General features: G+C 51.3%; 7 protein-coding genes across 7 annotated transcripts; 4 read left to right on the top strand and 3 right to left on the bottom strand.

Annotated features, from left to right (window-relative positions):
* Positions 1-101: 101 nt before the first annotated feature.
* Positions 102-1,624, bottom strand: VFPPC_07743 (MFS transporter; the record flags this gene model as incomplete). The annotated part of the gene is made up of 4 exons (XM_018286554.1): positions 102-937; positions 993-1,167; positions 1,219-1,325; positions 1,384-1,624. 4 exons carry the CDS (start codon positions 1,622-1,624, stop codon positions 102-104), a joined length of 1,359 nt encoding a protein of 452 aa, XP_018143227.1.
* A 640-nt stretch (positions 1,625-2,264) lies between these two features.
* Positions 2,265-4,490, top strand: VFPPC_07742 (fungal specific transcription factor; the record flags this gene model as incomplete). The annotated part of the gene is made up of 3 exons (XM_018286553.1): positions 2,265-2,774; positions 2,842-3,309; positions 3,363-4,490. 3 exons carry the CDS (start codon positions 2,265-2,267, stop codon positions 4,488-4,490), a joined length of 2,106 nt encoding a protein of 701 aa, XP_018143226.1.
* Positions 4,491-5,792: 1,302 nt separating this feature from the next.
* Positions 5,793-7,417, top strand: VFPPC_07741 (cytochrome P450 family protein; the record flags this gene model as incomplete). Its single annotated transcript, XM_018286552.1, has 2 exons — positions 5,793-6,362; positions 6,440-7,417. 2 exons carry the CDS (start codon positions 5,793-5,795, stop codon positions 7,415-7,417), a joined length of 1,548 nt encoding a protein of 515 aa, XP_018143225.1.
* Positions 7,418-8,430: 1,013 nt separating this feature from the next.
* Positions 8,431-9,668, top strand: VFPPC_07740 (hypothetical protein; the record flags this gene model as incomplete). Its single annotated transcript, XM_018286551.1, has 2 exons — positions 8,431-8,507; positions 8,606-9,668. The coding sequence occupies 2 exons, from the start codon at positions 8,431-8,433 to the stop codon at positions 9,666-9,668; spliced, it is 1,140 nt and encodes a 379-aa protein (XP_018143224.1).
* A 573-nt stretch (positions 9,669-10,241) lies between these two features.
* Positions 10,242-11,213, top strand: VFPPC_14290 (hypothetical protein; the record flags this gene model as incomplete). The annotated part of the gene is made up of 1 exon (XM_018292059.1): positions 10,242-11,213. The coding sequence occupies one exon, from the start codon at positions 10,242-10,244 to the stop codon at positions 11,211-11,213; it is 972 nt and encodes a 323-aa protein (XP_018143223.1).
* Positions 11,214-12,201: 988 nt separating this feature from the next.
* On the bottom strand, positions 12,202-14,504 carry VFPPC_07739 (C6 transcription factor OefC; the record flags this gene model as incomplete). The annotated part of the gene is made up of 3 exons (XM_018286550.1): positions 12,202-13,727; positions 13,794-13,880; positions 13,964-14,504. 3 exons carry the CDS (start codon positions 14,502-14,504, stop codon positions 12,202-12,204), a joined length of 2,154 nt encoding a protein of 717 aa, XP_018143222.1.
* A 7,712-nt stretch (positions 14,505-22,216) lies between these two features.
* On the bottom strand, positions 22,217-25,771 carry VFPPC_07736 (hypothetical protein; the record flags this gene model as incomplete). The annotated part of the gene is made up of 3 exons (XM_022428584.1): positions 22,217-24,419; positions 24,444-25,228; positions 25,295-25,771. 3 exons carry the CDS (start codon positions 25,769-25,771, stop codon positions 22,217-22,219), a joined length of 3,465 nt encoding a protein of 1,154 aa, XP_022284376.1.
* Between the last annotated feature and the right edge of the window lie 771 nt (positions 25,772-26,542).

Here is a 26,542-nt window from a genome sequence, read left to right as displayed (position 1 = left end):
CCCTTAATCTAAAGATCCAAGTCTATAAAAACCGTTCCTTTTTATGCCCCGAATTCTAAACCCAATGCAGACCGCAAAAGCGGCGAACACATACAAAAATCTTAAAAAACAACAGCCAACTTCCACCCCGTCCTGTGAATCCTCGCAATAAGAACGAGAATCGTGCCCGCAAAGCAAAACACACCCGCAAACACCTTGACGCCCACCCAATTCTTATCACTGCCCAGAATCGCACCGCTGATAGGATTCGTCGTCAACCCACCAATCGACGCAATAAAGAAGATGATTCCCGTGCGGAAACCAATCTCCTGCAGGGGCGAAATCTGCGCGACCAACGGCCCAATAAGCGAGACATACGCACCGCTACAGAAACCAAACAGCGCGGCAAACGCAATGATCCCTCCCGTACTGGAGCTCGGGATCCAGAGCGCAAGAACCCATATCCCCGTCAACGCGCACACCGTCACAAAGATATTGTACCGGCCGATCCTGTCGCCCATGATGCCGGAGAACAACCGCCCGAAGAGACTGGCCGCGTTGAGAATCGCAAGCAGGTACTGCACCAGGTTGGGGTCCATGCCTGCGTCGAGAGCTTGCACGGGGAGGTAGTCGATGGGGACGAAGATGCCAAACGTGAAGCAGAAGAAGCCGGCGCACAGGAAGACAAAGTCGAATTCTGAAAAGGGCTTGGCGAGCTGCGCCTTGGTGAGCTTCTGCGGACGCGGGGGGTGCGCGGCCCGGATGGTGAGGTTGGCGACGATGAGGAGCGCGAGGATGAGGAATGCGCAGATTCGCATGGCCCAGGGGAAGCCGACTTCGCGGATGAGGCGGGATACCGTGATGGGGAAGATGACGCCGCCGAGGGAGGAGCCCGTTGCGAGGATGCCGAATGCTGCGCCGCGTTTCTTGTTGAACCACCCGTGGATGACGTTTATTGCTGGTGTTTTGTTAGTTTGAGGGAGAAGGCGGCTTGGGAAGGGAGTCAAACGTACACGGCTGGAAGATGGCGGAGACGCCAATGGCTGAGCAGACGCCTTGGGCAAGGAGGATTTGATAGTATTGCGTGCCGAGGGAACACATCATGAGGCCGAAGACGTGGAGGATGCTTCCGGCGAGGAGAAGCTCTCGGGGACCGTATTTGTCGTAGATCATGCCTACGACGGGGCCCTATGTTTGTTAGTGTTGCGTGTTCGAGTTTTACAAGATGGATGAGCTAACCATGGCGTTCATGAAAAAGATTTGCAGCGAGGGAATCCAAGCAATCGTGCTGGCAGAGTATGAAGACAACATATTGTGCTGGTAGTACTCTTGAAAAGCGCCCACACCTACACACCAACAGGTCAATAAGTTGACAAAAGCCCCAAGTCGTCGACCAATACGTACTGTTGATCCAGCCAAAACTGCAAAACGAAACACACCACGCCCCCAGGACGACCGACCAGGCAACCAAGCCGCCATCAGGAGCAACAGGTGCTTCATTCGCAGGCGCAGCTTTTTCCTCGTCCGTCTTTTCAGAAGGATACGTGTTATCCGTATACGGCACGTCTCGTCCGTCGTTTTGCTGCACAGTCATGCTGGAGAGGGAGCCGCTTGAGGAGGCTCTCCTTTCGCTGGTGGCGCCCATGATGGCTTACACGATATGCTTTTCAGACAAATATAGCCAAGATGCTCAGCAGACTGTCGATGTATTCAGATTCGAGACAAAAGTAAGCTTGATAATGTCTCAAAATCTCACAACGTCAGAACGTCACAAATCTTATATACAAAACCCCCTCTTGTCCATCCGACGTTCAATAGTCCGTCGTTAAGAGTCATGATCGGTCTTAAACGGGTCTCGCGCCTTCGGATATCCGAAACAAGCAACAAGCTCTGCTAGCTTGGTAAGCTTCCCTCGTGAAACGGGACATCCTTTGCACCAACGAAGCAGGGTTTGACAAGGGGTATATAACGACTTGGTCCTGTTGGTTGTGAATGGCGCTTCCAACGCCGTTAGAACGAAGCCGCTTCGGTGATTCGGTGCTCGGTTGTAAGTCTTTGGTCGAAAGGACTTAATTGTGGGGCATAACCGGTAGGGCTGACGCTCGGTGCTCGGTGGAGTATATAACCACCGAGGCCGACCTCTTGAAATTCCTAGATATCCTCGCTCTCTTACATTGCAAGACGACGGGGTTGAAATACAATTCCTCCTCGGTGTCGGCATGAATCATCACCCAGTGTAGCTGACGTCCTCCATCTTTTACGCACAGTCTTTCACTGACCGGACCATGTCAAGCCACTCCCCATCGTCTGAGACATCAGAACGATCTCACACCCCAGCATCTGCTGCCGCCGTGGAACGATCCTGTGCGACATGTCGTCGGCGCAAAGTCCGATGTGATAAGAAATGCCCTTGCACGCCTTGCTCCCGCGGCGGACATGCATGTTCCTATCCGCCCAAGGAACCGAGGGCGCCTCGCGTGCGGAAAGCGACTATCAATGATGTCGCGACGAGGATATCCAAGCTGGAGCAGACGCTAACTTCTATCCCCGTTCGTGAGGCGCCAGCACACCCACATGGCCACCTATTCAAGGAGTCGCCAAGATCGCCAAGAACTGTTATTTATGGTCCACACGCGGCGCCGTTGAGTACCTCGCCCGCTACCGTTGTTGGGCAGGGGACCGGGACGGCGCCGGCCTCGGTGGGCAGTCCACATCCCGGAGGGGAGATATTGCTGGAGAAGGGGTCGTCGACGCAGTACTTTAACGAGGTTCTTGTGTCGCGTGTCATTGGGCAGGTATGTAGGCTTAACTTTTAAGGTTGTTGTCCCTCTCTTGTGGTATTTGAATCTAAGACGTGGTCAGGAGAGCGATGTTCGTACCGCGCTTGCTACACCAAGAACAGATGGCATGTCGCAAACACAAATCACATCGCCTTTCAACCCAATGGGGATACTATCGGCGCCGATATCATCGCAGCCGGCGTACAGTTTCCATCCTTCAAAGTATACCGCAGTCCAGCTCTGGAGGATATTCGTCGACAATGTCGATCCGCTCTTCAAAATCCTTCACATTCCCACTTCTGAAGTCACTGTGTATACCGTGATTAACAACCCGGGAATTGCTGAGGCTGAGGCACTGGCATTATGCTACTCCATTTACTATGCCGCCACCGTTGCCCTCGATGAGAGGGAAGACTGTCCCCAGCTTCTAGGTGAGGGCTGGATGAGTGCCCTGTATAGATACAAGGCGGGACTTGAGCAGACTTTTGCCCAGGCAGATCTGTTGGAGAATCCCACTGTTGTAATGCTACAAGCCATGGCAATCTACCTTGTATGTCACCGCATTTCCCCATCCGCTCTTCCAGTCTACTCACACGCCCGCAGAGCGCTGTCCGCGTCCACAACACAGGGAGGGCAGTCTGGACGGTAAACGGTCTAGGCATCCGGATAGCCCAATCCATCGGCCTCCACCGCGACGGCAAAAAGCTCGGCCTCTCACCATTCGAGTCCGAAATCCGCCGCCGCCTATGGTGGTACTTGCTGGGCCGTGACGGTCGCGCCGCCGAAGATCTCGGCCTACACGACTTTCCCAAGCCAAACGTCATGATTTTTGGTGGCACCGAGCTCCCACTGAACGTCGAAGACAGTGACCTAGATCCAAATATGAAAGAACTGCCACCTCCTCGACAAGGGTGGACGCGCATCCTCTCCGTTCTCGTCAACATTCACATCTGCCAAACATGGCAAGACCTGCTCCAACTATCATGGTCGTCTCATTCAACACCGCCGCCTTACGAGGCGCGAGATCGCATTGTCGAAAAGTTGGTCGAAACCAGCGAAGAACTCATCAGGGGGTGTAACCCCGTTATACCGATGCACAAACTGTCAGTCGTAACATGTCGCTTCATCGTCAAGAAATTAGACTTTGTCACTCGCCAGCAGTGGGAGGCCCACCACCACCCAGAGCAGCAGGAACTCTTGGCGACCGAGGAAACGCTCCTCGAGGCCCTTGGCTTGTTCGAAGAGGGGGAGAGCATGCTGGAGGATGAGCTGATGCGTCCGTATCTCTGGGCGATGCGATCGTATCCACAGTACCACCTAATGCTCTTCATCTTGTGGAACATTTGTCTGCAGCCGAGGAGGTCGTGCGCCCTTCGTGCGTTCAAGTCAGTGGAAGCGTACGTCAAGACCATGGAGAGGACCGGCACCGCTGTTCTACGGGGACCCAAGTGGACCATATTCAAGGCGCTGATGGCTCGTGCTGCGACGTTGATACCGAGTGATGCTCAGGGCGAAGGCAGCCGTGAAAATCAAATCCCCGTGAGGACTGTGCCCGCGGATGCCAAGGGTGACCAGGGTCCTGGCTCGGGCATGATGCTCGGATCGACGACTCGGAAGTTTGTTGAGATGAGCGATGCGGGGATGCTTGAGGAGATGCAGTATGTGCCAGACTGGAGCACTTTGTTGCAGGGGTTTTTGCAAGAGTCGCCAAACTTTTCGGCCATGATGTAAAATGATGTTGTGTATTCCAAATCTATACCCTCCGATATGCTATTTATGTGATGACGACCATAGAGACGAAATGCATTCATTCAAGAATAAAAATACATCTTCGCTGTTGCCAAAACGTAAGAGGGTCGTGTGTGATATTCCGCAATAAGCGCCTGGATTGGTATTCCGCAAGGTAGCCATGGAACAACAACAATACTTTAGACCCTCCTGCAGCACCAACCGCATTAAACACTAAGCGCCGTCCATTGGATTACGCCGAGCCTGATCCCTTTTCGGCTTGTGCTGTTGTTGTTGGTGGACCACGATCTCGTTCAGAATACTCCATACACGAGAACGAGTGGGGGAGTCCAGCTGATCTCAGGTTCACAATATCTCTATTCCCTCCAGTAGGCATAAGCTGTGCATATGCTAGGCATCAGCTAGAGTCTGGTGAAAAGTATATGCCTAATCCAGGGATACACCAACACGGCTCAATACGCCTCAGCACACAACGCGATATGTAATATCTTTCCCTTGTTTCAATACTTTCGACCTCCCATTGTAAGTATATGCTATTCAGTTTCTTTTTGCTCTATTGAACCTGAGATGAGATGAGATGCCGTGGACCTGAGATCAGCTGTGAACCCAACATTGAATGAGTAGACAGGCTTCAGTCTGATTGTATCAATACTGGTTGTATCAATACACCCCGCATTCAAACGGGGCAAAATGAGAATATTTGGGGAAGGTAAACAAACTTTTATCCCCATGCGTCATATGGTCAAGAACGAGGAGCTTTGCAAGGGTCGCCTTGTGGCCTGTGTAAGCCAGACTCCCCATAGGAAAATTGACATACATAAGCGAACTGGGCAGACGAGTATCCGGCTATCCCAATTGTCTCAGATAATCCCGACTAGGGTCCTCCGATTCTTCGTGTGTTAGCCTATCCTCTTGAACGAGCTGAAAGAATCTTCCACAATGCGGCTGAGGCTCCCCAGGCATTGGTTGCAGAGTTGACGATGCGGCATATGTAGCCGCTCGGTGGCTGCCCAATTTGGTGTATGCCATAACCAAAATATGATTGCGAATGCATGCGGCTGTTGGTCGAGAGCAGCCTCACAAGACACTTGGCTATCTGATTGTTCCCTCAAGGATACAGTGAGGTAAGAAATAAGGGCGGGATTCATCAGCTAAATAGAGCGTCTTTTTCGTAGTCTCCGTTCTGGAACTTCCTGCTTGGTTGTTGTTCTCTTGGCCTCTTTCGATCATACTTAAGCAGTTCCAATTTCTGTACATGAGGGCCTTGAATTTTCAAGAACAAATATGCATTCTGTCCTCTTCATTGCAACTATATGTTTATTTGTCGCCACATATGCTGCGCACAAACTCCTCCTAGAACGGCAACGATATCGGAAAGCCCGTCAGCTGGGTTGTGAGCCGGCAATTAAATACCCTCATCGCCTGCCGTGGATATTGGACCCGTCAGGCAAGGATCTACAGAAAAAGCGATTTGAGGCTCTTCTTTCTGGTAAATACAATCGGTTTTACCAAGAAAAGTTTGCTCAGTATGGTCGAACAATCGAGGAACGATCCCCAGCTGGGACGACATTTGCAACCATGGACTTGAACAACATTCGCGCTATGCTTGCGGCCAACTTCGACGACTATGATAAACAAACGACCAGAATCGGACCAATCCTCCGTTTTATTGGCCATGGGATCTTTACCAAGGATGGTCCAGAGTGGAAACATTCGAGGGACATGGTGAAGCCTCTATTTATGCGTGCACAGCTGAGTGATATTGACCGATTCAAGAAGCATGTGGACAGAATGTTATGCGTGATACCCCGAGATGGGAGCACAATTGAGTTGAGGTCACTCGTGGGCAAGTTGGTAAGTCGCCTACATCCGCCACCACTTGTATTCACCATTGCAAAGAGACGTAGACGTAGGTGCTGACCTGGTAAAAGTTCATGGATAGTGCAACGGAATTTGTTTTTGGGGAGTCGTTCGGTTCGCTACAAGCAACTTCTCCCCAAGGCGACGAGCTCATGGCAGCCTTCTCCAAGGCAATCATAGACACAACCAGACGCCGACATGCTTTTTCGACGCTGGGGTCAATATTTGACGCTGGAGTAGACAAGAATATTGACAAAATCCACGCCTTCGTTGATCGTCAAGTCGCTCGAGTACTTGCAAAGTCAGATCTGTCAAACTGGTTGGACGGCAAGACCGGTGATGGCCAGGTAAAATCATGTTACGTTCTCCTTGAAGAGGCAGCCAAGCACATTCGTGACCCAGCCACTCTGAGATACGAAATGTTGAATGTCTTCTTACCCGCGTTTGAGAGTTCTGCAGCGATAGTCTCAAATGCCCTCTTCCACCTTGCCCGTAATGCAGAGCTCTGGGCGGAACTACGGGGGCAAGCCATTGACCTAGGTGAACAGGAGTTAACATTTGAGGTTTTGAAGTCGCTGTCACTCTTCCGATACACAGTGTTGGAGGCCCTGCGACTGCACGGGTCATCAGGGCGACTTAGCCGCACGGCAATACGAGACACGGTCCTCCCGCGAGGCGGAGGACCAGGTGGTCACAGCCCAGTCTTCGTGCCCAAAGGTTCAGTAGTCATGTTCGACCTCTACGTGCATCTCAATAACCCACAAATCTGGGGCCAGGATGCCAACGTGTTTCGACCGAGTCGTTTCCAAGGAAGGGTGCTAACGTGGGAATTCGTCCCATTTTCGGGTGGTCCAAGAATTTGTCCAGCACAGCAGCAAGTCATTACTCAAACTGTATACTTGTTGGTCAGGCTGGCACAGGAATTCGAAGTGCTCGAAAATAGAGATCCGTGCCAGGAGTTTGTCGAGAGAGTGAGGATCTTCACAGAAAGTGCCAATGGAGTCAAGGTGGCCTTGCATGAAGCGCGCATCAAGGGCGAACGCACATAACAGATGATTAGGAATTTAGGATGTTACCAATGGGTAGACAAACATGAAGCCAACATGGAGTGCCAGAAGATTGAAGATTGAGCCGTGATGTGCAAAGAATTATAGCCATTATATTAGCGAAGCAGGAGAGAGTCACATGAAGTTTAGACGAATTTAGTAGCTTGGTTGACAGGCACATTGGCAGGATGGGTGCAATGCTCCTTCCATTCATTGTGCCAAGTACCCAGGCAGGGGAGGCGCCTCCCTCTCACGCGGGTTGTTTGGACCTGCAGCAGTTGGACACTCGACACTTGCTCCTGCTCAAGCACTACCAGTTTCGCGAGAATAAGGAGCATAGCAGCCAATCATTTTGCTTGTCGGCTACGTCATTGGCGCTTCACCCCTCCTGCCCCGCGATTTCCACTGGACAGCAAACACCAACGGGGAGGAGCAAATGGAATTTACAGTGGGCACCTGCCTCAAGCGTCTGTTAAAGTTGGAAGCGGCAGTCGCCAAGCTGGACCTGTGTCTGAATGGGTGTGTGTGTTCGTCTGTGTCTGTGTCCAACCAGTTGATCCAACACAGCACAGCACAAGCCAGGCAGCCATTCTCAGCCAGTCACATCCCGTCTTGTTCTCAGCAAGTCAAGTCGTTCAGCATCTCGTCCAGGACCCTGAAGTCTAACTCAAAGCGCCGGTAGCCTCAGACAGGACCAGACATCAATCAGAAGCAAACCTGGTCCACGTTTCCCCCCTTCGTATCCCGACTGTTCACGACATTTGGAAACCTCACGTTAGGCGCACGAGATTGAACCCATCGCTCCTCGACGACGGTTAGCTTGGCGATTCACCTGGTTGCGTCACAATTCTCGACGATTGCCACACCGTTATTAACGCGACCACATCGAGACGGCGTCAACTTTCGCTGCTTCCTCAGCGCGAACGTTGCACGAGTTGCGCAAGTCGCCTCGACACTGCACCATTTTCGAATCGATTTACGACTCCGCCAAACACGTTGTTAGCAAGCACATCACCATGTCGCAAGGCTCGCACCCGACACTCATCAATCTCCCCCCTCCGGGGTCGAATCCGGAAACACCGTCTGAGATGCCGTACGCTACCCTATGAAGCCTATATTCGACGCTGCGTTTCATGCCCTTTGTTTGCAGTGGTCCGTCAAGGCTTTGGCTAACTTTCCTTTTCGATATAGAGGGACACCTACTAGCACGACCACGTCACTGTCAGCTCTGTCTACGACTGCTATAAAAGATGGCCATCGAGGCCACTTTGCTTCTGGGCCACTTGGCCGCGGCCACCAACACAATCCATCCACCACCAGCCTCGAAGCTGAACGAGCAGATCGAATCTCACGCCTGGCTGGACTCGAGCGAGTATCGACACTACGCGCCGGTCCTGGAGCTGCCGGGGCGGGTGGTGGAGGAGGACCATCATCAATCTCCCCCCAAACTACGCCTACGTCGACAACTGGCGGACCATTTCCGCCAAATTTCCCGAGCACCCACAACCTAACACCGTCGTACTTCGACAGCAATGGCCAACCAGTTGCAGTTACAAAGATGAGCACGGTTGGCTCAGCAAGCGCCACGGAGAGTCATGTTGGTGATGACAACCGAACCACAGCTGGAGAGCACGACGAGGACATGTTTAGCACTGACACCAACTACCGGGAAGCCGACTCGGTAGCCAGCATGGGTGCGGAACCTGATGCTATGGACGAGGACATGGATATGATGGCCAATCGATCTGTTGGTGGATACGAAGATCGAATGAGCGACGATGGCTCTGCATCGTTGGTTGGATTCGGCGAAGGTGCTGGCAGCACCGTCTCTGGCCCTATCTACCATCGTCGCGCGCCCCCAGGCGCAGCTGCAGCCCATCAAGCTTGGAATCTCGAGCGAACAAACTCTGGAATGAGTGACTACCGCAGGGACAGGGACACGCCCATGAACGGAGGGGACACACCTATGAGCACCTCTGCCATCCAGGAAAGGCGTGATGCCCGGATGATGGATGGTGTTGCTGCCGATCCCCCTCACCATGGAATGCTAACAGAGCAAGACAATTTTGTAGACACAACCTTCCGTGGGCCGCTACCAACAGGAAGACCCCCTAACAGGGAGACTGCGGAACGGATTATTTCGCCGCTGGACAGTGGTGAGGCGAGGGCTGGGCCTTCGGGTCTCGGAAGCCCAGGTGCAGGAGGACAGCCTCTCGGTAAATTCTATTTTGAAGGCGAGAAAAGAGAGGACTGATTTGGTACCTTGTCGGTGGGGGAAGTACTTCACTGGGGCATTGAATGGCTGAGGAGTTGACTGCCGCATGATTAAATACTGTCATGGACAAGATGGTCTTGTTGTGGTTCGTGTACTGGTTCACTCTTAGCGTATGTTTGTGATTCCCGGCGCAAATTTAAGGGTATAATGGAAATATATGGAAAAATTCAATTGTATCTTGTTTTGGTGTGCAAGCTGACCAAGTATTATTTGCTCAACTTTCAAAAGCTGGCGTTGACAGTCAGCCAGGCTGACATTAGAATGGGTGCGGGGAAGGTATGTATGTTGGTTTACAACGACAACATTGAACGCCTTGTAAGTCAAACTGACTCTCTGTTCTCAACTATATCTGTCAAGTGAACATACTTGGCCATCACAATTTTGTGTTTTTGCCCACAAAGGTTCCTATATACTCAAGCATCCAATCAGATGAACCCCTTTGGTCAAAAGGCACCAGATCACAGCTCACTCTGGCCCTTCAAGGTTCCCAATCTCATCTAGGAACAAACCACTTATAAGCCGATTATCGCAACAAAACTCACAATTTCAACCATGTCAGCTACACAAGACGACAAAATGACGGTACCGCCGCGAATCGCACGAGCAAAGAGAGACGCTCGTGCCAAATCCGCAAAAGAATTCATCAACAGGACCCTTCCCTCAATCCTCAAATCCAACGCCCGCGCAAGACGAGGCGTCGAAGCAGCCAGTCTCATCATCGACCCCAAACCAACACCCGAACAAATCACGTCCGAGCATACAAATCAAAAAAATGCCGGACCAGAAGTGTCCCCCGCCCTCCGGATAACACTCCGCGTGTCAGATACCCTCGAGGCGGCATCACGCCTCACAGGCCATTCTTCCCGTGTTGCCATTCTCAACATGGCAAGTCCCCTACGACCTGGTGGCGGCGTCCTAACGGGTGCCACGTCACAGGAGGAACAGCTCTGCGCGCGTACGACGCTGTACGCTTCGCTGCGGGAGGACTTTTACCGCCTCCCTGACGTAGGGGGCGTTTATACGCCGGATGTACTGGTTGTTAGGGGGTGGGATGGCCAGATGAGTGAGTTGCCTGTTTCGAAGAGGTTTTTTGTGGATGTGGTGACGGCGGCGATGTTGAGGATGCCGGATGTGGAGGGTGGTGTGTATGCGGAGGATAAGGATAGGGAGGTGGTTGTGAGGAAGATGAGGGCTGTGATGAGGATGGCGAGGGAGAGGGGGGTTGGTGGACTTGTGTTGGGGGCTTGGGGGTGTGGTGCGTATGGGAACCCGGTGGGAGAGATTGCGAGGTCGTGGAGGAGGGTTTTGCTGGGGAGGAAGGGGAGGGATAATGGGGAGGGATGGGACGGTTTGGAGGTTGTGTTTGCGGTGAAGGATCGGAGGATGGTGGAGGTGTTTGCGGATGAGTTTGGGGATGGGTTGGTGGTTGTGGAAGATGGTGGTGATGATGGGATTGGCGAGGACGAAAGCGGTGAAGACTTGGATGACATCTTGGGCGTTGGCAGTCACAAGGAGAGTATCTGAATATTACGTTGTAAAAGCGTGTTTCATTTGAGAATATGTAAAAAGAAGGTTGTTAGAAAATTAAATGCATCGCTTGCCGCCGCCGAGCCCCAGACTATATATCCCAAACATGGCTCAAGTCATGAACGGCGAGAACCCTCGATAGAACCGAGAAAACAGTAAATCATGAGCCATCCTGGCTATAAGCCGCGTAACAATGGACTCAACGGAAAGAAAAGGAGAAAAAGAAAGAGGGAAAAAAACACCCCCACGCGTCACAAAAGCCACGCCTGCTAAATCATAGTCTTGTGCTACCCAAATGTGTCAGTATATATACGGAGTAGATATACGTCTTTGTAACAACCGCTCTCATTTCATGTCAACCGAACGCGGGACACGACCCCCAACGCCAGACCACTTCAATATAATTTCATATGCCCTTGGAAAAACGCTCCACTAACAACCGCAACCCGCTGGTGCTCGCTCTCAAGTATCTTTCGCTTCAGAATGCATGCTAATGCCTCCCCACCAAATGAATGCCTGTCGATGAAAACGTATGGCAACATAAAACAGAAAAAATAAAGAAAAAGTCGTGTTTGTGAAAACAAAAAATCTTGCCTTCTGGACGAAGTTTGGTTCGTCTCTCAGATAACCACCCAACCCAAATGCCGTACGCCCGCGCGTATTTAACCATGTAATTGTAAGTCGCCAACGACGAGGACTCCATGCATTGATATCGAAGTTCCTCGAGAAGTAGTCTCTTGGTCGTAGACGGGAAGGAAATGGCAATAGAAGAAGCAAAAATAATAACGGGGCAAATAAGAAGAATACAAATCATAGAATCAGATACATGCGGCGGATATACGCTTCCTGTAGCATTGAGGCGAAGAAATTGCGTATGTTGCTCACAGGTCTGTGTCTGACCTCAAAACTCCTTTGAAGAACAATGCTGTCGTCTCTGTATTTCAAGTGTTGAGGTTGGATTACGAGACAATCCAAAAGTCTGCCGTCAAGCACAGAGAAAATCAAGCCTCATTCTCTTTGCCACGAACTGCCAATCCCAAACAGACGTCCAGTCACCTTGATCCATTAGAGACCAGACTTCTTCCAACAATTCCATAACACGATCACAGCTCCGTAAGCCCGTGTATCCGCGAATAACTTTAATCGCTGTTCGAACTCGGCTGCGCTGAGAAACATCGAAGCAAGCGGTGCCGATGACAGTGCAAGGTATCAGTAACAATGTCTGTGCTGGGTCAGAAGGCTTGAAAGACTCGAGAATAGTCAGAGATTCCTCTACTGCCAAGGTGATTCGTCGATCGTCCTGCGCTGGTCTTCTCGCAGGTGGAGGAGATGATCGCTTGTGGTCTTCCTGCGACCCTTCACCGATCGGTCGAGTTGCGTCTTGCTCATGCATTGAACTGGTTCGAGAGGGATTCCGTGATGACGGGCAGCTTTGGGCCGCATGAGACCCCGCCAGCGTGCCGTTGGACGACATCGTGGCTGAATTTGTCGGGCCAAGACTGGCAACCATAGAAGCTCGTCGTTGCAAGCTGGCAGCATTGTGCTGTGGCGAGGACATAGGTAGTGTCGCGAACGTAGAGCGTCGTACGGGTGTTGGCGACGGCGGATATATGGTCCTGAAGAGGTACACCCACATCATCTGTTTGTAGAGCGGCCCGACCTTGTGGCGACTGTCCCCAGGTGGCCATCGAGGAGTCCATTCTCTGATGGCTGCATCAATCTCGGCTGCACGATACAAGCTGGTGTAGTCGACGACAGGGTCGACAGACGCCGCCATATTTGCCCGAATTACATTTCGAAGCGTAGTGATATGGGAGAGGCATCGAAATAGGCCATCTCCGACTCCAATTAGTCGTGGTGGATGTATCTCGGTCTGAGACTCCAAGGATTCAGATGACAGGCGGCTTGAGTTGGCTCCGGAATGCCACAAGAGGTCGTCAGCGTAAATGTGATACTGGAAGAACTCGGTAATAAACGTATGAAATATGTCGTTTTCCGGCGGCGAGTGTTGGATAAGAGTTTGGTATGCTTGTAAATGAACCCGATGCTCGCCTCTAGGATTACCCTCAGCCCTGGTTTGGAGCAGCAGACAAAGCATTTGTCCATATCGAGCAGCAAGCACGGTGTCGTGGGCGGGGTCCTCCTTGGGTACCGGGTTCTCCATGTCTGTGTACAGCCGTCGCAATGCCTCCTCGTGATGAAAGTCCCCTCTGTGCTGCAAAGAGTCCCTGGTTGCGGTAGGGTTGTCCTGTAGTAGCTTTGCACCATATGGCGAGTCCAGGTCGATGTGCTTGCTGCTTACTGCCAAAATAGAGTGCATCAAACCTTGATGCTGATTTGCGAGTTGGAGGATGATGTCTTTGAATGCATTTTTGGCCTCGCCTTCAACAGTCAACACGTTGCTGAGATGAGTTATGTAATGTTTCCAAAATATCATGTCCTCAGTAGTCTCTACCCCATGAAAGATTGGCTGCATCGTGACCACAGGTTGACACTCCTGCCGCATGCGCTCTGGAAACGACATTAGCCAAAATCTCCAGTATGCAGTCATTGTTCCTGTGTATGAGGTAGATGTACCTTCTTCGGCTCTTTCTTTTCCACTTTTCCATATTTGCTTTTCATGATAGCCTTCGCAAACAACAGCGTTCTTCTCACAGTTCATACCTGACAGACATCCAGCAAGTTAGTATGACTGAAGCATCACATAACCCAATACATTGACAAGGGCGAAACAAGTCGAGTCTTACATCGTGGCTTGGCCTCATCGCACTTCTTCTTTCTTTTTCGACAAGTTATACAGCCGGTTTTGGAGCGGCCTTTGGTGACTTTATTTGTGTTCACAGCTTGAGGTTGAGGATGTTTTCTCGGTCTTCCACGGGGTCGCTTTTGCTTAGTCTCCGAATTGTGCGGATGAGTGCTGTGCTGTACCGGCGTTAATGGGGCTGCTGCTACATCACCCAGCTTGATCTCATCGTCGTTTGGTTCTAACTTTGGGGCCGTCATAATTTCGTCCTGGCTATGCTCCCAGCACTCCCAAGGTGCCTCATTTTCCCCGTCGTCTTGGTCCGCGTATCCTATACTCCACGAGTCGGTGCAAGATGAAGACACGGAGTGTGCTGTTGTTGGAAGGGATGAGCAGCTGTCTAAGCCAGTGTCGACACCTGAACTGACGGGCGAGAGCTGGCCAGTCTGAAGAGGTCCCGGCAAGGGAGCACCTTTCCACGCAGCCTCCGTCGGTGAAGGTGATGGCAGAACCATTCCGTCCCAAGCTCCATCGTCAGATGACATGCTCCTATCTCCTGCCCATGTTGTTTCTCCATTCGTTACGAGAGTCAAACTTCTTTCCATTGCTCATCAATAGCGATAACATAACCACCAGTAAGGCGCACAATAGATACTCAGCCAAAGTACCGTACTGTGGGACGTGCGTTTGTTTAAAGCGAGCAATAGGACGTCGCCCGGATGTTGTGAAGGCAAGAGGCGCCAGTGGGGTTATATTCCTACAAGGAGAGAATAGCTCAGCTGAGGGGCGATGTGGAGGGTTTCATGTGGAAATTTCTGGCCGTGAATCTTGAACAAAGTTGGCAGTCTGGCGTTGCTGGGTACAGTAAAACTGGCAGACAAGCCGGCACCGGCTGCTGATCGAAGCTGTTGTGGCAATCCGAGACAGGTGAGATGGATGGTGATCACAGGCGAGGGATGAAATGGTATGGAGGGAAAGCCTGGAGCGGCTGAGCCTGGCGGTCGTCAGGTCTTATTTGACAGGTACCGCGAGGGCGACACAGTCCTGGAGCCCATGTAGAGGAGACCTTGGAGTGTCAATGCTTCTGCAATTTGATCATGTCAGATCCCCAGAGTATTGTCCACCAAATGCGTGTGCTCCCCACATCCACATCGCCGACGGAGTAATGGGCCACCCCATTCTCCAATCCCAGGCGTTGAGCGCTCAGAAACCCAGTCCTGAACGCAGGATGAGATTGGTGGTGGCTTCATGGAGGATGTGATTCAGCAGCACCTAACCGCTTCCCAAGACATTCTCATAAAGTAGGCGGCCGATTTGCGCCGCTGCTATTCAGTACTCCGTGCCGTGGGTGCAACCGTGGAGACAAAACACGGTGTTGGGAGACAGTTGCATCGGACAGGGTCGGCCCATCTCCACCACGAAAGCCACGGCGATTGCTCACCCCAGCTTCTTAGCGCCAGTCTGGTCGAATCCTAGCAATACTCCCAGAGGTACATCGAGGTACTTGACGTTGCGAAAGGGTATGGATGACCCTTGTCAAGATTCCCTCGAACCAACAACGGCCAGTGGCGCTGACTGGCTGGCCAATCAGTCAAAATTTACCTTCCAGCCCCAGGAGACCAAACCCAGATGTTTGGCGAGGGTCCGAAGGTTTCTGGATGAGAACTGACGGAGCCAAGGTGGTGGAATGGGCCATTGGTGTCTGGCCGAGCATCCCATCTAACTCATCGGGGAATGTGATGTGCTGGGCTTGTGGAAGAACAGTGCTGCATGTGAACGACTCTGACAACCGGACCCAAGGCTGACTGACCCTCAAAAGAAGTTGGAGCCGTGCAACCGTAATGCCTCGTTGACCTGATGGACTTTATTGCCAGCAAGCCGTCTTCCGTGTGCTTGGATTAGGGGACCTAAAGTGGACCATTGTATGTGACGTGCTGTATCATGATATCATTGCTTGGCGCGAATGGACCAACGGAGTGCATGCCGTGAGCGGCCGAGAGGTCGCAAAACACTGACCATCATGCGTCGATTACCACCTTCAATATCTGGATGCACCTCCATGTGTCGCCAACCCCCTGGCTGATGAAAGACTGCGCATCCAACAGAGTCGGAGGCTTTCCATGAGCTCCTGCATGCCGCGGCCCAACACATCCGGCAACATGGAACATATTCAGATCAGGCTCTAGGGCAATTTTGGACTTGAATCGGAATACTGAAAGCTGGGCATCAATGTACTCTGGGAATCAAGAAGTACTCAAACACACCGAGATACCAAGATACATTGTACGTACTATAATGCTTCATGCCCAGGCATGGGGCGTACTTTGCCGAGCAGATGTCTTGCGTCCTGCTGGAGAATCTACGGTGGCTAGGCGGAATGGACGTTTCGGTTTGGATCGGACTGAAGTGCCCGACTGTCGTACTAAGATACCATTGAAATGAAAATATACCCAACCAGAATCGGTAGCAGGCCGGCTTCTGAGCGAAGTATTCATTGCCGCATAAAATCAGGGAACGTGGCAGACAGGCTCTCGATCGAACAACGACCAGACCAGGTCAGACCAGACCAGACACCAAAGTTTTTGCCAATGTTGAAGAGACATGAATTTCTGCTGGCGATTTTCCCCGCCCCAACACGCACAGTCGCACCTGCCTTGCTGCGTCGTCAACAGAGATCCTTCCTGTTCGAGGCCAACATATGGACCGTGACATATTTGCGCATATTTTACCATGCATTTGTAAGCGAGCGCGATGATAATCCAAGGTCTCGCCTGCATTGCTCCTTTGATCAATACTCAATTTCGCCCCTGCGTGCTACGATTCTCCTTGTCGACTCGTCGGATCCGAATCAGAAGTCGAAGCCCGAGTAATCTATCTCGTCTGGTGTCTGAATCCTCAGGTTGCTGCCGCCCATTTTGGTGCAAGCCCTGACCACATCAACCATCACGTTTGGCTATAAGATAAAACAGTTAGACATAATTGCCCTTGCTAGTCGATACCGCACCAGAAACACCGGCATACTGGTTGGCTTTGTTGGCAAACGGACAAACACCATCTCCTCTGGCGCATCCTGGTTTGCACCACGAGGCACGAATGACCATGAGTTCAACTCAATATGTTGGTCGACAATGTCGGTGACCAGAAGCCATGCCATTGATTAGAGTTGGCCGAAGCCACCACCCCTGCAACCACTCAACCAACTCAGAAGATGGCCTGCATCTCTCAAGGAGTCAAGTCCGTCCTCTAACCCATCTACGACCGTCTCGGCCGCGATTATCAATACAATTTGCCAACTCGGCCGGCAAATAAGCGAAATGTCGAAAAGCTGTATTTTTGAAAGATGAAAGCACAGAGCTATTGGAAGCCACTGCTTTGTACTGGCAAAGAAAGTCCTCCCTGGTCTGTTGCAGTCTGGCCAATGCGCAAGTGTGAGACATGTTTGGTGTGGAGGCTTCATCCCCAATGGACACAGACCTTGTTGTAGCACCTCAAGCACCAGACTGCTATCGGCTTCCCCATTCTGGCAAATGCGGTCTGGTACATTGCTGAACCTGGTCAACTAACTGACCCCTCACGGCTGAGCTTCCTTTGCATCCTGACAGCTATGCAAGGCAAATGCCCCGAGATTTGATGTGCAGACTACATACGCCCATCTGTGCGACACACCAATACTAAGCGCAGGCCGCAGCTACGAAGAGTCAGGAATCTTACAACCACTGCTGGACAGCCATACCGGGCAGGTGATACATTGGCACGACTAGCAAATGACTCTATAGTTCCAAGACGGCCACAGTTGGTTGAATAGGGACCACGGAAGTCCGCTGTGGTGCTAGAGCACTTTGTGAGTGGCTCAAACAAAGACTTGGCACTTTTCTTTTTTTCTTCTCCCGGCCTCTGACAATGGTATATAAGGAGTTCATCCCGATGCTCGGTTTGAGAGAGAAACCCCACCAATTTCAATTGCAAATAACGCAATCAGCCCCCAAACCACTCTGGGCCTAGCGCTCAAGGGTGCCAGGTTTGTGCTGTGGCCAAAAAAGGTGACAGATGATAGTACTTTGAGCTACTTCAAGCAATGTCTTTGAGATCCACCAATCATGCCGGTGGCCATAAACCCTTTCGTCAGTATCAGGACTCCCTGCCATTTTGCGAAAGTCTTTTGGTGTGGCTAATTCTGGCATAACGGGAACTTGACACAAACACCACGAACTGGTTATCCGGTTGGGTCGTGTGGTCACTTTCAGGTCGTGATTCTCCTCCCCGGAGCAAATAATCCAAGACTTCCAGACTCCGTATAGAGTTCCCTCGTCTTCAGGGTCGCCCACCCGATGACACTCTACAACCAACCAAAAGGGCTCTGAACTTTGGTTTTGGAGACGCATTCGCTTCCGACAGTGCGGGCAATGAGGATTGAACAACCAATATACCGCACCTATTTGCGCTGGTCGTAACACGCTCAAGTAAGCTCGCCAGCCATGCGGTCAGGTCATTGAGCGATATCGGGTCGCCCTGTTCTAGAGCTCAAGCCTACTCAACACTTTGCACAACGAAGCACTTATTACTCAAGGCACCAGCGAGGCTCGAGCTGCTCACTAACGTCACGGTCGTGCCGTCCCGCGTGGAAGCCGCTTTGGCGTGCGCCCGTGCTCTCTGTGCCGTTGCCTTGTAAATGACACAGACGCTGGGCTACTTTAGTACTGTGCCACAGCTACAATTCTTTCCCTGGTACAACCAGACCCGTATCTCTGACTGGCTGTGTCCTGTTCTCCATTATGTCATGTTTGCTGATGACCACCAGCTCCAACGAAACTAGTGTTGTAACTGAGTGCCGCAACGAAGGCATCCTCTGGTGATTTAATACGCCCCTGCCAGAGTGAATGTCATTTATATTGCCTCCGTTGCTCCTTACATATGATCGGACTACAGCAAGATTGCCGGCCCTGGTGAGTGCATGTTGATTGCAGACTGCTGCACAACAGGGATCAATAAATGGCCCAAATACTGGACAGTTCCACGGTTCTTGTGGCTGCATGCAGCTCACCTCAGGGATTCAACCACAACACCATGAGATTCTGAGTTGAAGAGCATGGAACGTCTGGGCCAAATCTGAGAACAATGAATTTCATTGGACATGTTCGCCAGAGAACCGTGAACCAGCCTGGTAAGTCATTCAGCGTCTAGAAATGCAGGGGAATTTCCTCTGCCAATAATGCGTTCCGCCTCCGTGGTCACGACACATATCGTGGCACCCCCTCCTGCATTCCCTGTAACTCGCGACAGCCTCAAAATGTAGCCTCAAAAGCATGGCTGATTGAGGGGTGCTGTGGTGCACCTTGATCGATGGACTTGGCTATCATCGGGGGATGAACGAGTCCGCCACAGACCAGCGACGAAAATTGCGGTGAGGAGTGGCGGCGTCGTTTGGTGGTGATGGACAAACGTTGCAGTCACATGCTCTTGTGCGGATGGATCCATCTTTCAAACAAGTGACGACATTTCTTCAAATCACCATATTGTGACATTGATTCTATTGGTACAGAAAGATCCAGAAGTTCTGACCCTTTGGAGCTAAGGAGAAAAGGAGGTCACCGATACGACGGCGTTGTTGTCAGGTCGCGAATAATTCAACATGACTATCGACACCTTCAGGCGCTTGGGGCTGTAGCTCGCAACGTTAGTCTCGGCCAGATATATCATGGGAAGGCGAGCATGGTCCTCACTGGACAGCGTGATGGCAGGTATGTTACCGATATGTATGTCGTCTGCTCTAAAAACTTAATCAACCAGCTAATCAAGCAAATTACATTGCAGATTGGTACCGCCATCGAAGCCGCAGGATCTCGGTTCATCTCGTCTCTTCGTCATGCCACCTCTCATGGTGTGAGTGGGTAGACTCGTTGAAACGGATATGAAAAAAGTATGCACAGCAACCATCATCCAGATCGCCAGCCCATGAATCGTATTGGTGCGCTTTGTACCACATGCGCCTCGCCCACCCAGGCGCTCTGCTCAGCGAAATACTCGCATCGAGAGCTTCGGCGTTGCCAGCTCAAAATCTGGTGCTGACGTTGGATTGAGCAAACTTGCCTTTTCAATGAGGGGGCTGTGGTCTTGACACACCTCACCCGGCTTGCTTTCTAGAAAAAAAGACGGCCGGGTTGTCTTGTCTTGCTCTGTCGGCGTTGTCATGACTCTTACCAACAAGTCGCGGGTGAACGGTACTGGCTATGTTGACCTGGGACCTCAATTTCTAATGCTCTGGAGAAACCGGCTTCTGGACGATCAAAATGAGGTCAATTGCACCCCTCGAGAGCAAGGGTGGCGGCGAGCGACAATCGGTTCAAAGTCATGGCTGCCAGCCACTAGCCACTATTTCAACATTGCGGGCGATTTGAGACCGTGGGCACCCAAACAAGATGCAGTCAACCAGAGCGGACAAATATTGCCTTCACCATCGGAGAATATGCCGCCCACAAGTGGTATTGGGAAACGTGTCTGCCACCTTCGCACGCACGATCTCGAACAAGGTGTCCAGCAATATTCGGGTAGAGTTACCCCGCCAAAGGACCCAACCTCTCAGCCTGGTGGCTCAACGTGTCGCCTTGTTTATTGAGGTCTAGTTCCGGGTCGGGCCTGAGATGCTAGCCTCAACCTACCCCGGATGAAGGCGGTGATCGACTGCACAGGTGCGGGGCAAATGGGCTGGATGCCCGCAAGAAAAGGTGATTTATCTCAGTGGCGGCGCCGTGAAGCTTCCTTAACTAGCCGAATTGCGGAAGACGAGAACTGAGAAGTGCAGAGGATAACCGCGTCGCTTTGGAGATGACCTGTGCGGAGCAATTTGTCCAGAGACACTGCTTGTCCACAAGTCAGCCAGGGGCAGCTAGCAGAGTCACTATTGTCAAGAGACGTCTGCCAAAGTTAGGTATTGCGACCCTAGAGCTTCTTCAGGCAACTCTCTGTCAGCCAAGCATTCAAGTTTCCAACCATCGGCTTCGTCATCTGGCAGTGCTGTTGCGACGGCGACACAGCACAACACCGTCTGGTAGCAGATATTCGAGACAAGGGTTGGCCACATCTTTGCTGGTGGTGTTCCTCCCGGATTGCCAGTTCGAGAAAGAACCCTGAATGTCCATCTGTGGCCTGGACCAAAATGCAACGCCGCTGCAACAACACCCGTGTCTCTGGTCAGCATTGTGCCCAGACAGCCAGTAGAAACCAAAGCTGCTGTAAGAAGGACTGGCTCTTGTTGCTTCAAATCCTGTCAGGAGGGCCTGCCCCGAGAATTCGGCATCATTACGTACGGCATGGTTGCTCAGCTGGTATGTTGGGTAGTCTTTACCAACGAAGTAAACCATGTACTCACTTTTTGGTGTCTCTACTGAGGAACGTCATCACCAACACGAATGTCACAGATGTATTGCTTCTGTTCACAATAATCATACCTCAAGTCTAGACCAGCAGATGAACCCCGGCTCAGCGTACCCCATACATGCACATACTGTACAGCTCCAACCACCCGGACCACGAACCACATCACATATTCTCATCGTCTCCACAGTCACCCATGCCGGTCCACTTTGATCCTGTCCGAAAGTGTTGTCTATCCATAACACAGTCTTGGTCCCAAGAAATTGCACAATTCCTGTGCGCTCCATATGAACTCCAACAGCCTGGAATATCGTATCATCAGCACTACACCTTCCACTTTTTGCTACCACATGCAGGCATGAACACTTTAGAGGTGGGGATTGGTTGCCGCTGTGAGAAGTAACGTACTATTGAAATGGTCTGCTTCGTTTGATGCTTCATTTGAGGGACCTTCACATGGTATTCGGCGGTTATTGCTGGCCATGAGATGTTTCGGATTCAAAGCAACCTAACCTCCGCATAATCTTTGGATGAGCCGTCGCCATCCGAGTCCGTATGTATATGCTCCTCGTAATGAACCATAACATTAGGCCATTGGGGAAAGTGCCGAGCATAAAACCACCCAGCTGCAGCCCGTGTCTCCAAAATGTCACTGCCTACATTCTGTAGGCCGGCTCCTTTTCTGCCTGACATGGCGTCTGCATCAAGGGTATTCGATGTTTTGGATGCAACTCAGTTACAACCCCACATGATCCCCAGAAGGCGTCAAATCTCGAATGAGAAATGCTTTCCGTTCAATGTTATATTTTGGTGTTATTGAAGGGGGCTGGTGCCCCTGGACCACACATGCCCTTATCATCGTGTAGAGCCACTCTCAAGTGATGTGTTATCGAGCGCGCCGAGAAAAAAAGCTACTGATTTTGGACGGCTTGTAAGTCTCCAGCCGATGTTCCAGACAGTCTGCCAGGATTGTAGAGGGAGTAAATGCAGGGCTCGAATCGTGCTCGTTTATGGCTGAAGCGAGTCGAGACGCTGTATCAAACGTCTGTAGGGCTAGCGCCGTTGACTTATCTGATATGCTACGCCGTTTGACGAGCTTGCGGGATGGGTGGCTCAAACTCGAGCTGTTGAGACGGGGAGGTGAATGGGGCGATTTGTCCTGACGATACGTGGGCAGTAGACGCGGTAGTAGAGTGAACGCTTCATGGCTCTTGGCCTTGTTCAAAGCGAATATCGAGCTGGGCCAAAACTTTCCGGCACAATCAACAGTCGAGTCCCTGCCTTCGGCTTCGCCGGCACCAGATGATGAGGATGACGCATCATGATTCGTCTGATTTAAACGCCTTCTTTTACTTCTCACATATGACTTCAGGAGGTCAAACGACTGTTCTTCGTGGACACGACTCCCACGTTCGACGAGCAGGTCTTGCTCCTCGTGCTTGTGACCCAAAGTTGGCGAATCAGGACGAGGCTGTTGAGTCGGCAATCTCTCTTGATCTGATGGCGATACGTTGGGTCGCAGATCCGTGAAAGGGTCGTTTTCAAGATATTGCTTGTACAGGGCGGGTGAGATGAGAGCGGCCCTTGTGTAGTAGGTGCTTGAGTTGGAACTTGGCGTTCGAGAATGGAGATGTTCCTTGATTTCAGCGCCGAATGAGTGGCGTCGTGGGCCTGTGTACTGCTTCCAGTTCAGAGAACTGGTTCGTACGCTTCGTTCAACGAGTTCGTGAGGAGAGGGTGGTAGACCGAAAAGAATACCAGGACTGAGTGCTGGGTTCGGTTGCGCGGCCAGGTTTATGTTGGTTCCGCCAATGATTGACGCGGCCATGGATTTGATTCTGTCTGGTGTGAGGTCGTCCACGTACAACGGCTGTTTCTCTCTAGTTGAGAAGAGCCGTGAGGACGGTAGTGGTGAAGGACTCGAAGCGTCCACTTTCATGAACCTCGGTGTTGTGAATTGGGGCATGTTGGGAGACTGGCCAGGGGATGTAACTTTATTTTGGTATTCTCGCACTGGCGGTTGATATGTCCTGGGCAGAAGTATCGGGAGAGAATCCTGCCTGTTTAGAGTGCTCCTCTTAGATGGGCTGCTTGTATCTGGTGAGTTTGATACATGGGCAGCTGGAAAAGCCGTCTGCTCTGAGAGCTCTGATAGAGGTGTCAACGATCTTTCAGCTTTCGATACTGGTGAGGTTCTCATTTCATCAGAAGTATAAGGCCGCCTTTGAGACTTCTGACGGGAGAAGGTGGTATCTCTGTTCTGGGACACTATAGTATCCAGATTGTTCGTCGCAGCCACAACGGCTGTTTTCGCAGCTAATGACATTAAACATCCCGTTTCTCCAATATGAAGTGATAACCGTGGACAACCGACTGGCGAAGAAGACAAACCTGTATGTGTAAGAGAGTTACCATCGTCGACCTCAACATCAGTCAACGAGTCTGTACGTTGGTCCCGTTTGATAACGGACGGAATCTTGGGTATGATTAAGAATTTCTCCCAGCCAGGCGTCCAAAACCACTTCTTCTCCGGAGGCAGAAGCTCAGGATCTCGATTCTGATGCTCATTCTGCGCCTTGTTGAGCAGATACATCCGCGCGTATTCCATCGGAGAAAGACGAGGCTTCGCAACTCCAAACTCATGCTTGGATGCGGCTGGATGGTCAGGAGCAAAGTCAATGGCCACGGGTGAATGTATGCTACTATCGCTCATTCGTCTATCCTCATCTGTCTTCTTGTCGAAGAGCATTGGAAGAGGTAGGCTCCCAGCACGGCAGAGTGCAGGATCCGAGATTTGCGATTTGAGATGTGCTTTCCTCTTCCCACGGGACAATTTCAACAGCGAAGAATTATCGGATTTCCTGACAGTCTTCACATTTGCAGCAGTATTTGAGGGCTCTGCCTGGCGCCTCGAGCGGTCGAAGAACCGCCCAATACGCTTAGGACCAACATTTGGCTTGAACGTCTCGGGGATGGGTGGCAAAGGAGGCACCTGGGACATGTCCTGGCTTAGCTTGACCTTTCGTTTCGATACCCGCTTCTTCGCAAGAGGCTTCGCAACCTTGATCAGATGAGGTGTATCACCGCCACTGTCGTCGCTGTCGAAATTGTACTAGAAATTACGACTTGAACGCTCCTTTGGGATGATGAGGCCCAGCCTCGCCTTTTCCTCTATACTCAAGTCGAGGTTCTTAGCGAGAGGATGGATGTGAAACTCTGTTTTCGAAAGATCATCAGGGTAGGTGAGAACATCTGGGGCGGTAAAGTCCATTGCAAAGGTCGCGCCGTCTGTCTTGGCGGCAGATAATTCACGGCCAGGCATGCCTTTGAGCAAAGGCGGGAAGGTCTCAGAGGTGATGGAGGCGATTGAAGTTGGGGCGGATGATAATCTCGATGTGAAGGATGTATCTGCTATGACGCTGGAGTCGGAGGCGATGGCGTGGGAGGAGGTAGGTGTTGCTGGTTCGAGTTCCGGACTCCTGGAGCCGTCTGATGAAGCCATGCATGATAATATGGAGGGGCTGGTGGGATAAGATGCTGCGTATGCGAGTTCAATGGTGTGCAAGATGCTGAGGCAGATGTCTTCCGTCTTCTTGGCTTCTTCGGCATATCGTAGCAATGAGGCACGGGCTTCGTAGTAGGAGGGAATGCTACACCATGACGTGAACTTGTCGGTGAAGGACTGTCCGTTTTCGATGGGGACGGTATCCGCACTCATAAGACGTTCGTATATGCATAGCCGTATACTGTCTCGTAAGCCGGGCGTGCAGGGTGACAGAGCGGCTTCTTCTTCAGAAAGAGCTGTGAATTCTGGAGGGAATAGCGCATTCAAGCGTGCCATGATTCTCGCAGCATCAGGTCTGCTGATGTCACTTTGTGGGAGGAAGTCTAAAAGGCACTGAGGGTGTGTTAGAAGTAACCTCGAAGAGTTTCGATGAGATGGGAAGTAGAGGAAGCCACTTACACATGCCCGAAACCCAAGCTGGGACTGGCGATACCGTTCGTTGGCCTTTTCATGTAACCCCTCCACCAGCTGAATGCTACTGTCATCCAAGGGACAAGCACTTAATGCCAGAATCGTGGCCTCTGCAAGCCGTGAACGTTGTGTTTCCACCTGTTCAAAGGTGGCGAGCCCTCCAAACGCGAGATCATGATCCAGACCACCATCGTCGACTCGGCGAAAGATTTTCCCAAGAACCTCACTCAGCTGTCGACGAGGGTTCACCGGGCAGGACAGTGTCTTTGGGGTCGATACTTCTGCAACAAGTCTGTAGTATATGTCCCTGTTGCCGTCAAACGCCCGTAGTTTCTGCTGGATAGCCTGCACAAAACCGACTTGCTGACGACACAGACCCAGACTATCGACTTCGACAAGGTCTTCTAAATGCTCGAAGCCAGATGTGAGCCACCATGTCTCGAGGTCTGCTATCGGTGAGGACATTGGAAGTTTGCACATGTCAAAGTACGAACAAGGTTGACTTTTTGATGCTGGAAAGCAGGACGGTGATGGAGGTGAAGAAGTCAAGTTTCATGTGGTGCAAGGCGATGAAGCAGAATTGGGAGACGCTCTGAAGATGGATTGTCGAGGACTGCGTCACGTGTCGAGTTCATGTTGTATTTCTACTCGAGTGCCGTGAATCCTGTCAGTTGTTACTCACCTTGAGTTCAGATTGTATCATGATTCACTCGAGGCCAATGTCGAGCGGGGCAAACATGGGCCTGTGGCTTTGCCTGGTCTTTGTGTGACTGTCATTGCGGCTTTGCGCAGTGCATCACGGGATGGGTACATGATTACAAAAGTCGGAATTGGATAAAGATGATGGGAATTGGGATATTGTGCTTTGCTTTCATCTTGTATATGGAATTATGTGGCAAAGTGTGAAGTCTCTTTGTGAGTTGAGGGTGTAAGAACAAAGAGGGTGACAAGGCTAATTATGGTGATGGCGCTTTCAGACAGACAAAAATTGATAATAGCACCTAGATCAGTTTATTTTAGTATCAACCAGTCCTTGAATTTATATGTTGTTATTTTTCAACGGTTCATTCTTTCTCAACACAAAGCGACTATGAGAGCTATATGCCATATTTGAAGCTGTCAGGTCTATTTGTTCAATATTTTCTGGTCTACCCTACGCTAGCGCTGCCATCTCGACTCGGGTATGCACACATGCTCACATCTGACTTTGACATTCGAATGATGCTTATCTGGCAC

The sequence above is a fragment of the Pochonia chlamydosporia genome, chromosome 4 (assembly GCF_001653235.2).
Source record: "Pochonia chlamydosporia 170 chromosome 4, whole genome shotgun sequence".
Classification (NCBI taxonomy): Eukaryota; Fungi; Ascomycota; class Sordariomycetes; order Hypocreales; family Clavicipitaceae; genus Pochonia; species Pochonia chlamydosporia.
The sequence above is the reverse complement of the archived record's forward strand: the minus strand, read 5'-3'. Positions and strand labels throughout refer to the sequence as shown.